The sequence below is a fragment of the Salminus brasiliensis genome, chromosome 5 (assembly GCF_030463535.1).
Source record: "Salminus brasiliensis chromosome 5, fSalBra1.hap2, whole genome shotgun sequence".
NCBI classification, from domain to species: domain Eukaryota; kingdom Metazoa; phylum Chordata; class Actinopteri; order Characiformes; family Bryconidae; genus Salminus; species Salminus brasiliensis.
The window spans coordinates 18,305,309-18,321,072 of record NC_132882.1 but is presented as its reverse complement, the minus strand read 5'-3'; the positions used below and the strand labels follow the sequence as shown (position 1 = coordinate 18,321,072).

The window sequence follows — 15,764 nt, the reverse complement described above, 5'->3', positions numbered from 1 at the left end:
ATATGCACACTGGTATACTAGCTAACAATGAACGTTTCTCTTTCTTCCAGTGCAGTGTACCTAGCATCATATTGCAATGCAGTACCATAGAATGGCTGCAGGGAAAGTTGAGATCAAGTTCCTTATAATTCTCTACTCATATGAATTAAGAGAAATAAAGCTTTCTGTGCCTGTTTTCATGCTAAGTTTACTACATCTTCACATATTAACCGATTTACCAGCTGAAAGATATGAGCTGAAAAAGGCTAGGCAAGTTATGTTAGCATCACTAGCTGTTTATCTAAAAGACTGGGTGCCTTTCTCTGTGTACATTTTAGCTACATATCCGCTAACTTGCTGCAGCTTCCTGTGTTCATAAACAGTAAAGGAGGATATACAGACATCTTTTTGTCCATGTGACCAAAAAGTTGTAGTACAGTAGAGTTGGAAAATGTATGTATGTTTTGCACAAGTGTGTTTTTTTTTTTGTTTTTTTTTTGTTTTTTCTCCTCTAAAATTCTAATGATTTCTATAAGAATTCAGAACGTGGTCATCACATAAGACCTCTACTTACCCTGTACCTTCTAATACCTTCTCTGCAGAGGTTCTTATACCTCTGCATGTTTGGGGAGGTAATATGGAAGCTTGGCCATGGCTATACCGGAGTCCAATTGGTTGAAGAACGGCTTACATTCATTATAGTGCTGGAAGGGGCCGAGGGATAAAGAAACAGGCAGATAAACAGGTCCAGAAAGACGAACTTATTAGGAAACAAAATGTCCGACAAGAAAGCAAAACTAAATAAATAAATAAATAAAGTACTATCTGAAACCAGGATAAACATCTTAAGATGGAGCAATTCATTAAAGAAGCAAAAAGAGCAGCAACAATCAATGATCTGTGAGAGGCCGGCTCTCTAAAGAAGGGAAGATGGTGGTTTGGGGTGGCGAGTGGCAGCATGGAACCTGTCATTAACTGACAAAAATAAACCGCTTGTTACAGAATGGCGAAGAGCAACTCGTTACAGGAGCGCGACAGGCAGCTTTTTGATAGAGCGTGGATCAGCGCATTGATTATCAGGAAGGAAGATATCCTTGAGGAATAGGGAACAAGGCTCATTACAGGACTGAGAAAAGAAACTCTTAAAGTTTATAAAAAAAAGCACATTTTGGTTGGGCTCAGTAAATTGTGGTGACAAACACAAGTGCAAAATTGCAGACCGACAGGAGAGTGCAGTGACAGTGCAGGGAGATTGCCTTCTGGTGGGTCTCCTGTAGTTGGTATTCCGTGTGGGTGAAACGTGATGAAGAAGGAGAGAGACGGAGCCAGATGCTGTCTGCACAGGCCTTTTTTTGCGCTCTCAGAGGCAATGGGGCCTGCTTGCCATTGACCTCTATTTGGACTGAGGCAGAAGGAGATAAAACCTTTTGATGGAGGGGGCATTACTGTCAGGATAGGTCATGACCCACGCTGCCAGTCAACACAACACACATCTCAATCACAGCACACTCATTAAAGCGCGCTGTGTGTTTGGCACACAAGCAACACACGAGCAACATGGGTGATGTTGGCAATAGAAAAAAAACATATATATATATATACACACACACAGTGGGGGGGAAAAGTATTTAGTCAGTCACCAATTGTGCAAGTTCTCCCACTTAAAAAGATGAGAGGCCTGTAATTCACATCATAGGTAGCCCTCAACTATGAGATACAAAATGAGAAAAAAAATCTGAAAATCACATTGTCTGATTTTTAAAGAATGGTGGAAAATAAGTATTTGGTCACCTACAAACAAACAAGATTTCTGGCTTTCACAGACCTGTAACTTCTTCTTTAAGAGGCTTCTCTGTCCTCCACTCATTACCTGTATTAATGGCACCTGTTTGAACTCGTTAACAGTATAAAAGACACCTCTCCACAACCACAAACAGTCGCACTCCAAACTCCACTATGGTGAAGACCAAAGAGCTGTCGAAGGACACCAGAAAAAAAATTGTAGACCTGCACCAGGCTGGGAAGACTGAATCTGCAATAGGCAAGCAGCTTGGTGTGAGGAAATCTACTGTGGGAGCAATAATCAGAAAATGGGAGACCTACAAGACCACTGCTAATCTCCCTCGATCAGGGGCTCCACGCAAGATCTCAGCCCGTGGGGTCAAAATGATCACAAGAACAGTGAGCAAAAATCCCAGAACCACACGGGGGTGAATGACCTGCAGAAAGCTGGGACCAACGTTACAAAGGCTACCGTCAGTAACGCACTACGCCGCCAGGGACTCTGATCTTGCAGTGCCAGACGTGTTCCCCTGCTTAAGCCAGTACATATCCGGGCACGTCTGAAGTTTGCTAGAGAGCATTTGGATGTTCCGGAAGAGTATTGGGAGAATGTCTTATGGTCAGATGAAACCAAAGTAGAACTGTTTGGTACAAACACAACTCGTTGAATGCTGAGTTGCATCCAAAGAACACTATACCAACTGTGAAGCATGGGGGTGGCAACATCATGCTTTGGGGCTGTTTCTCTGCAAAGGGACTAGGACGACTGGTCTGTGTACATGAAAGAATAAATGGGGCCATGTATTGTGAGATTTTGAGTGCAAACCTCCTTCCATCAGCAGGGGAAATTGAAGATGAAACGTGGCTGGGTCTTTCAGCATGACAATGATCCCAAGCACACTACCAGGGCAACAAAGGAGTGGCTTCGTAAGAAGCATTTCAAGGTCCTGGAGTGGCCTAGCCAGTCTCCAGATCTCAACCCCATAGAAAACCTTTGGAGTGAGTTGAAAGTCTGTGTTGCCCGCCGACAGCCCCAAAACATCACTGCTTTAGAGGAGATCTGCATGGAGGAATGGGCCAACATACCAGCAACGGTGTTTGTCAACCTTGTGAAGACTTACAGAAACCATCATTCCAATTCCATACCAATCATTGCCAACAAAGGATATATAACAAAGTATTGAGATGAACTTTTGTTATTGACCAAATACTTCTTTTCCACCATTATTTGCAAATAAATTCTTTAAAAATCAGACAATGTGATTTTGATTTTTTTGTATCTCATAGTTGAGGTCTACCTATGATGTCAATTACAGGCCTCTCTCATCTTTTTAAGTGGAAGAACCTGCACAATTGGTGACTGACTAAATACTTTTTTTCCCCACTGTATAACCACCTTTGAATGTGGTCAGAGACGCATCTCTGCCAAGTTTAACAAAATTAGGTATACGGAACTGCAAAAACGATACTAGTCATTAGTCATTTTTACTGTTATGGAGACTGGAAAACCCTGCCAGCATTTTTAATCCGTTCCGGTGCCATAGCGCAGTGTAATGGCTACTGTCTTTCCCCACTTCTATGGCTAAATGCAGATGTGTTGTTTTTCTGGAGCTCAGTTGAGGCATGTTTCCATAGATTAAGTTGAAACATCTGAGGTCAGACTGAAAAGAATGGCAGGAATTTTGGATCTGTGAAACTTTCCCACCAATCTTGACTTCTCGGTCATGTCCAAAAATTCCTTTGGACAATAGTGGCACTGACCGCTGCAGAAATCACAGGAGCTGCAAGGCAAAAGCCTTCTCTTTCACTGAACGATTCACTGGCTATTTTAAACAGTTTTTCAGAGGTTCAGTAGTGTGGAATACCCTACTAGCAGCAGGTGACAAACAAAGTTTACAATCAATTAACGGCAGTTAAATCGGAAAAGATGTACATGTGCTTTTTATGTGGGAAAGTGAAATTGGATCTCGTGGTCAAACTGGGGGCAATAAAAATAAAATAAAAATCTAGCCAAAAATACCCAAATCCTATCCAGACACAAAACGTGGTGTAACAAGGTGTAACCGGCCTCCACAGATGTTCTTATCCTATTTCCTTCACCTTCCATTCCTTCCTCCTCCCTTCCTACCTGCTGATTGTAAATCAATGAATTGTCACTTTTAGCATGTTTATAATTTAATGATTGTATTTTTGTTTGTGGAGCTGATACAGAGACTTTTTAACCAAACAAATAGCTGCCTATAATCATAATTCTAAGATAAAATGAATAGTCCTATCATGCTGTCTAATAGAGGTTTCAGCTAACTGCTATACTTTAAATATGTTCTTGCAATTAGTTACAGTTAGTCAAGCAGCATTATGCTTTTCTAGCTGTAGCCACAAAGACTGCAAGAAAAAAAGATGTGTATGTGTGAATGCGTCTTTGTGTTTTCCCTACAGGTGCAGCGCTCACGGAATAAGCAGATGAGGGAGATGTTCCCCGATGGATTTGGGATCCACCATGCTGGAATGCTGCGGCAGGACCGCACACTGATGGAGAACATGTTCTCCAAAGGCTACCTAAAGGTTCTGGTGTGCACAGCTACACTGGCTTGGGGCGTCAACTTGCCTGCTCATGCAGTCATCATCAAGGTGAGAAGACCGCCTCTGGCCTTTCTATGTGGAGATATCAGCAGACATTTTGCCTGTGTATGTGTGAATATGCATATCCCAAGACTTTAAGTGTATTAATATGAAAGAAGACGCTCTGAAAACGGTGTCTAGGGCACTGTGTAGTTGGTTTCTGGTAACTTACTCTAATTTTTCTTATTTTTGTCTCTTCTCTTCACTCAACAAACAGATTGCTTGAAAGTCTCTAAATGTACTTCGTAATATCAGTTGCCTCTTTGTGTGTGTGCGCGCTAACAGGGTACTCAGATCTACGATGCCAAACGAGGAGCCATGGTGGACCTTGGCATCCTGGATGTGATGCAGATCTTCGGGCGTGCCGGCAGGCCACAGTTCGATAAATATGGAGAGGGCACCATCATTACCACCCATGAGAAGCTGAGCCACTACCTGACACTCCTCACACAGCAGAACCCAATCGAGAGCCAGTTCCATGCCAGCCTGGCTGATAATCTTAATGCTGAGGTACTGCAGAAGACACAATCACCCTTTTAGCATGCATCAAAGTAACGATGAACACAAACTGCATGTTCTACTTTTTAGTAGACAGAACAGTAACAGAGTCTACTCTTTATTTAATGTGTAGTCAAAATAGCCTTTAAGTATATTTTCCATTGTTAGAAAATAGTGAAGAAATGTAAATAATGCATCCCAAATAGATGTGTCCAAATCTTTCACCGAAATACTCTACAACATTCACACAAGCAACCTCCCAAACTTTAGATAGCTTTCCATCAAGCATGTTGAAGGATCAGTACGGATTGGGGATGTGTAATAACATCTGGACTTGATTTGTCATTAATTGGGAATCATGAATGCTTGTAAGTAGAAATATTTTTTAAATACATAATGTAGTGCCATTTTGAAAATGTTTAACAAAAGCTGCTGATGTTCTCTGAACCATACTCTGACCACTCCAGAATTCAGACTTCAGCATGTGTTTGAGATTTCTTGGGTCGTGAGAAGCAGAAAATGCAGCTCCAGCTTGTAGACGCATCCACTTGCAGATTTGTCTAACATTTTCACAGATTTGTGAAAAGCAAGTCTCCTAGAATGAATCAAAGTTGTAATAAAGCTGAAGGGTTGACACACCATGTGCTAAATATTATGTTTAGTTGTTGAAGTTTCTGTGCGTTTACTTTCTTTTTTCCTCTGACACTGAAAATATAACTTTTCAGTTACTCAACAATGATTAGTTGGCAATTTGCATCATGTCATAACATAGAACCTGATGGACATTTATACTCTTGTCACATCGTATGTATGTGGGACTGTATACAGTATGGGACTTATTGATCTGACATAAAGTTTTCCGACCCCTACTGCCAGACATTTCAACTGAGGACTAGTACAGCCCTTAGGGACATTGAGCTACTACAGGTGTTTAGTTTATTTGGAGCTTAGTTTAAAAAGTGTGTGGTTTCACACTTCAGTTTCTCACTGTTATAACTACATACTTTACGTGTTGGTTTCAGAATTGTTACCTAATAATTATTGGGATTACTGAATTCCTAAAATAAATTATTCAATATTGACAACAGTAATAAGTCCAAAAAGTAATAATAAAAATCCCTGAGGATTCAGTTTTGTGTACATATGTCACTATAGAGGTAGGTTGAATTAAAAAAGTGAAACAATAAATCTCTCTTAAGAAATTCCTAATTTTTCCACTTGGTGGCAGCATCCAGCAGCAATGATTAGCAAAATATAAAATACATGAAAGTGCCAGAATTGTCCACAAGGTGGTGCAGCCTAACCATGGATATGAGATCTTGTCTTTAAGTAGAGAAGATATATAGGGCATGTTATGGTATACTTTTTTGAATGTATTGATGCTTTGCAGTATGCTCTTATGCATGTTCTTCTCTCGGTTTTCCCCTCCTCTCCCAGGTGGCTCTGGGAACTGTTACAAATGTTGAAGAAGCTGTTAAGTGGTTGAGCTACACCTACCTCTACGTACGAATGAGAGCCAATCCATTGGCTTACGGCATCAATCATAAGGCCTACCAGGTACACTTCAGGACCTTCTTCAAAGCCTTCTGGGTCTTATGCTGTACCCGTGCCACCCTGTTTATCCTCCAGCAGTAAGAAGGAACACTGTTGTCTTGGCTGTACGCCCCCACCCCATCCCTGCTCTTACAGTGCTACAAAAAAAGAGATCTATATGTGTTTACACACAGTTTACACTTAAACAGTCCTTGACAGTAAGAAATTGTTTACCTTTTCCTAGATGGATCCAGGACTGGAGCTCTACAGAAAGGAGTTGGTGGTGGAGGCTGGGAGGAAGTTGGACAAGGCTCGGATGATACGGTTTGAGGAGAGGACCGGTTATTTTGCCTCAACTGACCTTGGCAGAACAGCCAGCCACTTCTACATCAAATATAACACCATTGAGGTATAGTGGGGATTTTCTACGTATCGCTTGTCTACAAAGTTGAAGAGTTCAGTTGAAAGTTGAAGAATCGGGTAATGCTTATGAGACTGCTTAATTATGTGCGTCTGTCATCTGCCCAGTACAACATTTATAGCATGGTAGACCAGACTTGTGGCCTGCTGTGAAAAAACACATGGATTTTTAACTTTTTGATTATTGCTATAATAATGTATGTACACACTGCAAATGATACTGTATACTGTATTTCCATTGTAGATATGTCATATTTATCATGTTGATTTAAGAATATTATAAAACTTCTAGATTTTGAATATTTTGTTTTACAGTATTCTTGAAACAAGCAGAATTGTCTGCCAACATAGTGAGAATTTCTTTAAAATTACCCATTACTTAAAACAACTAAAATGTGTGTGTGTGTTAGGAGTGAGATTTACAAACCTAAGAAATAACATATGTTAAAACACATATTAAATAATTACACATTTATTGGACAAATACACATTACTAAACTTTGAAGTCTCTTGGGGGGGGTCCAAAGCCTCACTTGAGGATGCAATGCATTACAATGTTTTTTTGTGTGTAAATTGAAATACACTACCCCTAAAAGATCTAAGCCTTATGTTTATGATTGAAATGCCCTAAGCCATTTTTTAAAGCCAACCATAATTTTGTTTCCAGTAATATCAGTAACTTTAGCACTGTATGATACTAACATTGGTAACTCTAGTAGTATTAGCAACAAAAGCACACAGCTTTTAGCAGACAGCACCAGCTGTATGAGATCAAGAGGATACAGTCAGGTGTGTAAGAGCTGGAATCATGTATGCTATATATGACATGTGCTTGATCTCTATATGATATGCACAGTCAGTGATATGATGCCACTGCTCTCACGCAACATGATTTATAGGTTCATGTGAAACCTTTGTAGAGAGTGAAAATTTCATAGCAATATTATAGGTGTCGAAACAAAAAAAATGATGCAAGATAAATGTAAATTGTAAAACAAGTCCTTCTGGATTGCGTTTTGATTTGTAGATTTCTTTTGCAGACTTTTAATGAGCTTTTCAACGCCCAGAAAACAGAAGCGGACATTCTGACTATCGTCTCTAAAGCAGAGGAATTCGAGCAGGTTAAGGTAAGAGGCCACCTTGCTCAATTTTTACTGTCTGTACTTTGAATTGACACTGTTGCAGAACTGAGTTTGATAAGATGGATCTGACAGAACAAAGATCTGGCTTCAACCATACTTTATGTGCTGTCACTTATACGAGATGCGGGTGTTGTGTAGCATCCAGTGTTGTGAACTTATGCTTATTGACAGGTGCGAGACGAGGAACTTGAAGAGCTGGAGTCGTTGCTGTGTAACTTCTGTCAGCTTCCGGCAGCTGGAGGAGTGGAGAATGGCTACGGCAAAATAAACATCCTGCTGCAGACCTACATCAGCCGTGGAGGAGTTGACAACTTCTCGCTCATCTCAGACCTGTCTTACGTGGCCCAGGTGAGACACACATGCAAACACACACGCTATCAGCTGGACATCTCTGCCATTTTACCTGTACAGTACCTTCCAAAGAATTTCCCATGAAGACGCATACTCAATTGAATTAAATATATGGACCAATAACTTTCCCTCTGTAGTTCTTCCTTGTGGGATCAATGGGATCGCTGCTGTTTTGAACTGACACTGCTGATCTCACCCATCATTTTATAAAGACATTGGATACAGGTTTATAAATCTGAATATTCATATTCTGGCCAGCCCATATTTCACACTGACTGATAGGTAAAAAATCCTTTGTGTCAGGAGTCTCCACCACCTCCCCCCCCACCTCTCCTGTCTTTTCCCATCCTCTGCAGAAGCCATCTATCCAGCTCTCCCGCAGTAACTGGTTCCATGTGGCCGAATAGTTGAAATAGTTCAGGCAAATTCCCTCTTTGCTCCTAATTCGCCTGATTTCAGATGAGCAGCCGGGGATCCTGCAGCGGCCGTCACTGTGGAGTAAAACCTATCTGATTTTAAATCCAGACTAAGGCCCTCCCTGATACTTCTGACCGCGATTCCTCACAAAACCATGAGATATAGAGAGCTTTTCAATCGCTTTAACAACTGTGATAAGGTGAAGATCGTAGTTCTGTTCTGGTTCAGAGCTTTAGCTTGGACTTTGCTCTAGGTTTTGGTAGAGAGCTGTCAAAACACATCAGAGAAAGCCTTCAAACCCATCATGCTAGCTTCAGGATTCATCTGACCATGGGCAGAAGTCATTTATGAAGATTTGTTGTGTTGCTTCTGTTCAAATGTTTTAAATGGGATTGCAGGGACTGCCTTGCTCCTCAGTTGCCATTCAGAAATGGCTGCTGGTGTAGGCTGATGAAAGTGCTTGCTTGCCCTTGTGGCCAGTAAACCAGCAGCAGATGAACATCTGGACCAGCAGGTGTCCCCCACCCTGCTAACAACAACTCAGCACACACTCATACACACTTGCCCGCACGCACACACATACAACAGCTGTCCTGGCCAGTCGATCAGGGCAAGTTTACGCCAATCAATCAGAGCAGTGACATCCATTACCTTTCTATTTGAAGCCACACCTTATAGATCTCGTCCCTGTCAGACCTTATAAACCCTATTTAACTCTGACCATACAAATCAAACGAGAAACCGTTTACCCGCAGCATATGTGAAAGACTGTATATGTTCAGAATAATGAGTACTCATTAATTATTAAAGAAATTAGCTCTCCATCCACAAGCCCTTAACAGAACTGCGTTTGTGCTGTGGTTTCAGAATGCTGCTCGTATCATGAGGGCGCTCTTCGAGATCGCTCTGAGGAAGCGCTGGCCAGCCATGACCTACCGGCTGCTCAGCCTGTGTAAGGTGATTGATAAGCGCCTGTGGGGCTGGGCTCACCCTCTGCGGCAGTTTACCACACTGCCCACCTCTGTACTATCCAAGCTGGAGGAGAGGAAGCTCACCGTGGACAAGCTCAAAGACATGCGCAAGGACGAGATAGGTAACACTGTGCTTTATTAGATGATTCATTGTATAGCCCATTGTATGGGGTCTAAATACTAGTCCTACAGGGTTAGTGTCCAACACAGTTTGGTGAATTACTGCCTTTAATGCACCAGACAAACCTGCCGTTGTTTAGTTTTTTTAGGTGAAGTAGGACTTCCGCCAGTGCTGAAACTAGAAGAAACTAGAAGATTTGTGTCTACCATTATTATATTAAAGTATAATATTGAATATATTGATATATTGTCCTTATAAATATATACGAATATGTGTTGAAATCTGTTGAAAACGTATATGATTGCAAGCATGTCGTTACTGGCCGACAAAAACCTTTTATGTCTAAAATGCCAACTTTTCATTTTGGACCATTTCTGTTGGTCTATACATCACTAAATTGTGAACAAGTGCCATGTTCAAATTATGTCAAAAAGGAGATGGAGATATGAGGTTTTTCATATACTGGCTGTGTGTGTTAAATATGTCATGTATAAATGTGTGTGTGAGAGAGAAAGAGGTCTGAAGTAATGCTGTGTGCCTGTGGATACAGGTCACATGTTGCACCATGTGAACATTGGGCTGAAGGTGAAGCAGTGCGTCCACCAGATTCCTGCCATCCTGATGGAGGCTACCATTCAGCCAATCACACGCACCGTCCTTCGTGTGCGCCTCACCATTACCCCTGACTTCAGGTGGAACGACCAGGTAACTATGGCAACTGCAGTCGAGGCAGAAAATAATGCTCGCTTTGTCTTTGGCACATCTGTTGTATTCTGCAGTGGTGCAAACTATACATTGCTATTTCTCTACATTACCGGAAACTATGTGCAGATACACACACACACATACACGCAGACACATAACCCTATCTTGGCTTAGTAAAGCTTAAGGGAGGCTTAATCTGTCCTTCCCTCCCCTGTGTTTAAGATCACAAAGGCTAGAATGGCCAAAGTGTTGCCGCTATTGTTCTGTGGAGTGGAAGAGGAGGGTGTGGGAGTGTGTGTGTGTGTGTGTGTTTGTAGCAGGGGGGTACTGAGTCCCAGATGGACCCTGTGTGTCCTTCTTGGGCAGCATCTTGTGTGTGTCTCACTCCACTGCCTTATAGGAGCTTCTAGCTCGAAAGCCAACATCTGGCCCCTGATTCAGCACCCCCCCTCCGCCCAACTCCCCCACGCCATACACAATTTCTCTCTCCTTACAGCCTCAGCACACAAGCCTGATGGCTCATTCCCTGTTAAAGGACAAGGCTGTGGAGACTGATGTTACTTCATTGTGAGATTTCTTTGATTGTGTGCAATTATTGGAACAGACTTTTAATGTTTGATTGTTTCAAATGGAGTTAGTTATAATTAATTATCCAGGTGGATATACCAAAGTCACTACGACTGTAAAGCATGGTGGAGGGAGCACCATGCTTTGGAACTTTTTCCTCAGGACCTTCTTACTTCTTTCTTACTTTCATTGCTATGATCTTTACTTCTTTATTTGTGTTTTTCTTGCTTTGTTTTACAACCATTTAACTTTACTTTTACTATATTTTTTTCCAATTAGCTGCTTTTCCTCAATTGTCAGTAGTCCAAAATGTCCAGTGGGTGAAATGTCACAGTGTAGTTTGAAAGAAACAGCATGTGGACGTGAACTGCCTGTGTGAGGTGCCTGCTCGTTGCTCTTGGTCGACTCAAGGCTTGTGTGTGAATCTCAATGCAGCGAGGCTGTTGCATTTGAAAATAAGCAGACTTCATTAAGTAGCAGCTGCTCTGGGTTTTACTGCTCTTGCAAGTTCAGAGTCTCCCCTAGAGTATTTGTTTACACCCATCTGACCCTACTCTCACCTTTAAATATTACTGCCATAGACTCTTCTTTTTTTATTTTTAATTCACCTTCTGGGAATAGAGTTGCTTGTTAAGTTCGGAGTTGATTTGTGTTGCGATTCTTAACTCTATACTTATTTCCAAAGCAAACAGACACTGACACTGAACCAGAAGAGCCTCCTGTTCACATTATTCGCTTTAATCTGAACAGGACTGTTGATATTTGGCGTTTAGAGATGCTGATTAGGCAATGTAGATCTGGATAATCAGTCTGTGGGAAAATTCCATCATGCCACGTCCATATCTTCTTGATCTGAACATGGCATCCGTGTTTTTAGGGCCTACATGGCCTCTGTGCTGGACCTGAGAGAAATGCCCACGAGAGAGGAGAGCAGGATTAGGACCAGATTAGTGCCGAGCTTTAGCCGAGCTCCGGCAGGAATCGGAGGCCTTTTGTAGCGCCACCAGGAAGGCAAGACTGAATGGAGAAGATGAATGTTTGCGTCCGATTAGCGGTGCGTGCTCGGCTCATGGGAGAGTTGTAACGGAACACCCTAAAGCTTAGCACTGATCTCAGTGCAAACGTACACACAACAGCTCCACAGACCTCTTCAGATGCAAAGCAGCGACCGTGTACTCTGGGCTTCTGATAAGTGTATGTTTTTATTTGTTTTGTTTTTTTCACAGAATTCTTTCCACATGGATACACCATTCACAAACTCATTACAGTTTTATCTATGAACACACTAGCAGTTTCCTTTCACAGCTCTCATGAGAGAAACCCTGCTCTCATGCTTTCTGAGATCATTCGTCAGCTGAACAGAGATATGGCACACGCGGTCACAGTCACTCTTTTAACAGAAATGGAAGAAGTGGATTTGTCTCATGTCCCAGTGAGGCAGAGAACGCAGTCATTATTTCTACCTTTCTGACAGAGTTAATGACATTCCACCTCGTTATCTCTCTGGCCCCCAGGCGCACGGCTCGGTCGGAGAGCCATGGTGGCTATGGGTGGAGGACCCCATCAATGACCACATTTACCACTCAGAGTACTTCCTCCTGCAGAAGAAACAGGTGAGTACTCTAAATGGTCTGGGATAAAACAGAAGAACCGTCAAACCTGGAAAGACACTTGGTTTGGTTTAATGTCAAATTCCACAGTAGAATCTGTAACTGTCCTACACACATGATTTTGTTAACAGTAAAGGAAACAGGGAAAGTCTGGAATATGTTATTTATTCAACATTAGGCCAAATTTGATGTCAATGTCTATGATTCTCTCTCTCGCTCTCTGTCTCTCTTTCTCATTTCTCCACTCTACTATTTTCCTCGGTCTCTGTGTCTTCAGGTGGTGAGTGGGGAGCCACAGCAGGTAGTCTTCACCATCCCGATCTTTGAGCCCATGCCTTCACAGTATTACATCCGTGCGGTGTCTGACCGCTGGCTGGGCTCTGAGGCTGTGTGCATTATCAACTTCCAGCACCTAATTCTACCTGAGAGACACCCTCCACACACAGGTGTGTGCCAAGCCTGCACAATATGGACAGACTGTCAAATTCTCTTAAATGACACAGACAGTTTTGTGATGGGCTAGAGGGGCTTATTTGCAGTGTGTTGTCTTAATGCACATTGTTAATTGGTGTATAATATGCATAATATTAGGGAATTAGTCCCTAGTCTGCTATAGGGAGGCTACGCTACACCAGTTAGAACTTTAATGATCACAAAACGTGCCTTTACTTCATTGTTGGGTTATATGTCCATTAGTGTTTCAGATCATTGTTGTTTTTACATTGTGCAGAGCTACTGGACCTGCAGCCGTTGCCTGTGACAGCGCTGGGCAACAGAGAGTATGAGAGCCTGTATAAGTTCACTCATTTCAACCCCATTCAGACACAGATTTTCCACACGCTCTACCACACTGATACCAACGTGCTGCTCGGAGCACCCACTGGCTCAGGGAAAACGATTGCTGCTGAGATGGCCATCTTTAGGGTCTTCAACCAGTACCCTACTGCTAAGGTATGCAGCTATGATAGTTGTCTCTTTTTTGCCATTCTGATTGTAGATTATTAGTTAATGATGTTGACGTATATATTTGTGTGTCTGTAGGTGGTGTACATCGCTCCTCTCAAAGCTCTGGTTAGAGAGAGGATAGAAGACTGGAAGATCAGGATTGAGGAGAAGCTTGGAAGGAAGTGAGTGAGGCAGTTGTTCACAGAATCTCTTAACAGTAGAAGTGTAATGATGCTCAGTGTCAGGAATAGAATCAATATGCTGAGTTCACAATTCAATAGTCTCATTGTAGAACTGATGACTATCTGTCATTTCACAATGTAATGTAAGGTGGAAATTGGAGGTTTAGGGTTTTGATTCCTGCATCTGTTAAGCTGCCACTGTTAGGCCCTTGAGCAAAACCCTTAACCCTCTCCACTTCGGGGGCGCTGACCCTGCACTCTGACTCGAGCTTTCCAAGCTGGGATATGCGAAGAGTACTCTACAAGTATAATTACAATAAAGGTCCTTAAAGAAAACCCTTCAACTGGGAGTGTGACGGAGCACAAACATGGCTGTGTGATTTAAGCTGATTGTGACCTTTGGCATTCAAGCACTGCAGTTCAGTTGATGAAGATGTTAATATAATTGTCACATTTTGTTCATTGCATTGAAACAACCCTGCAAATCATACCCTCAACCCCCCTTGTAGAGTTATAGAGCTGACAGGTGACGTGACTCCAGACATGCGGGCCATAGCACAGGCAGACCTGATTGTCACCACTCCAGAGAAGTGGGATGGCGTCAGCCGAAGCTGGCAGAACCGCAGCTACGTCCAAAAAGTGGCCATTCTCATCATTGATGAGATCCACTTGCTGGGTAAACACACAAACACATACAAGAGAATGTGCATAAACTTCCTTCATACCGTAGTGTCAGTATAGCACAATATAGTTTACATCTCTAGTTCAAATGATCCCACCATACCACCTTGTGTTTACACAGGGGAGGACAGAGGGCCAGTTCTTGAGGTAATTGTGTCCAGGACCAACTTCATCTCATCCCACACCTCCAAGCCTGTGCGAGTGGTTGGGTTGTCCACAGCACTAGCCAATGCAAGGGACCTTGCAGACTGGCTGGGCATTGGGCAGGTGAGGTCATAGCAAATATCATCCTTATTCACTCGCCTTAGTTCAAGAGTTTTTTCCCCCTCTTCTAAAGCCCCCTTTTATTTTATTATATATATTGAAGTTATGAAGTAATAAAAGTTAGTTCAAGTCCTTTCATTTTTAGTGGTTACCATTCTTTTTCTTAGAGCATGTCTATAATTAATGAGTTATGTCTGACAGTGCATACAGTTTGAGTGATTAAAGACTGCATAATATTCACACATTCCTTCTTGTCCTTCCTTCACCTCAAACTTTGAGCACGCTTGTATGCAAGCATGCACTTGTGTATGCATTTGTAAATGCTGGCACTCAGGGCATGTAGCAGGACTCGAGCTGGGACAGGGGCAGGCAGCAGTGGTTATGTAAACGTTGTTCCATGGTTGCTGAGATGTCGTGCTGGCAGACAGATAGTGGCAGGAGGGGGGCAGAGGCGGTCCATAAATCTGCCTGGTGCTGTTTGGACTGGGGCACGGCATTACCTGCCCAATCCATTATCCAGCCCTTTAAATATGTGCACACACGCACCCAGGCCTGTGCCACTTGTATGAGAGCGGGGCTCTGGGACAGGGGACAATGACTGGCTGTAATTACCCCCAGATGGGCCACACTGTCAGGCACACAGCCAGCTGGTCACTCCATTTCTTTCTCTCTCTCTTTCGCTTTCTTTCCTTCTTCTCTCTCTCTCTCTCTCTCTCTCTCTCTCTCTCTCTCTCTCTCTCTCTCTCTCTCGCTGTCTTTTTTTTTTTCTTCTACACTTTCTATTTCTCTCTCTCTCTTTCTCAGATGGGCTTGTTTAATTTCCGTCCCTCTGTCCGGCCTGTCCCATTGGAGGTGCACATCCACGGTTTCCCTGGGCAACACTACTGTCCTCGCATGGCCAGTATGAACAAGCCTGTCTTCCAAGGTACAGTACTGTGCTCACTATTACATGTTAATTTCACTTTCAAGTTAAT

At 42.5% G+C, this 15,764-nt stretch overlaps 1 protein-coding gene across 1 annotated transcript in view; it reads left to right on the top strand.

Moving 5' to 3' along the window:
• ascc3 (activating signal cointegrator 1 complex subunit 3) overlaps positions 1-15,764 on the top strand; it is a 131,437-nt gene that overhangs the window by 91,621 nt on the left and 24,052 nt on the right. The window contains exons 15-29 of the mRNA XM_072679717.1: positions 4,201-4,392; positions 4,669-4,893; positions 6,319-6,438; positions 6,659-6,823; positions 7,875-7,961; positions 8,148-8,324; positions 9,612-9,837; positions 10,387-10,541; positions 12,623-12,721; positions 12,996-13,164; positions 13,449-13,669; positions 13,760-13,845; positions 14,355-14,521; positions 14,648-14,793; positions 15,595-15,715. Of these exons, the coding sequence (XP_072535818.1) occupies positions 4,201-4,392; positions 4,669-4,893; positions 6,319-6,438; positions 6,659-6,823; positions 7,875-7,961; positions 8,148-8,324; positions 9,612-9,837; positions 10,387-10,541; positions 12,623-12,721; positions 12,996-13,164; positions 13,449-13,669; positions 13,760-13,845; positions 14,355-14,521; positions 14,648-14,793; positions 15,595-15,715 (2,356 nt within the window). The remainder of the gene's footprint in view (positions 1-4,200; positions 4,393-4,668; positions 4,894-6,318; positions 6,439-6,658; positions 6,824-7,874; positions 7,962-8,147; positions 8,325-9,611; positions 9,838-10,386; positions 10,542-12,622; positions 12,722-12,995; positions 13,165-13,448; positions 13,670-13,759; positions 13,846-14,354; positions 14,522-14,647; positions 14,794-15,594; positions 15,716-15,764) is intronic.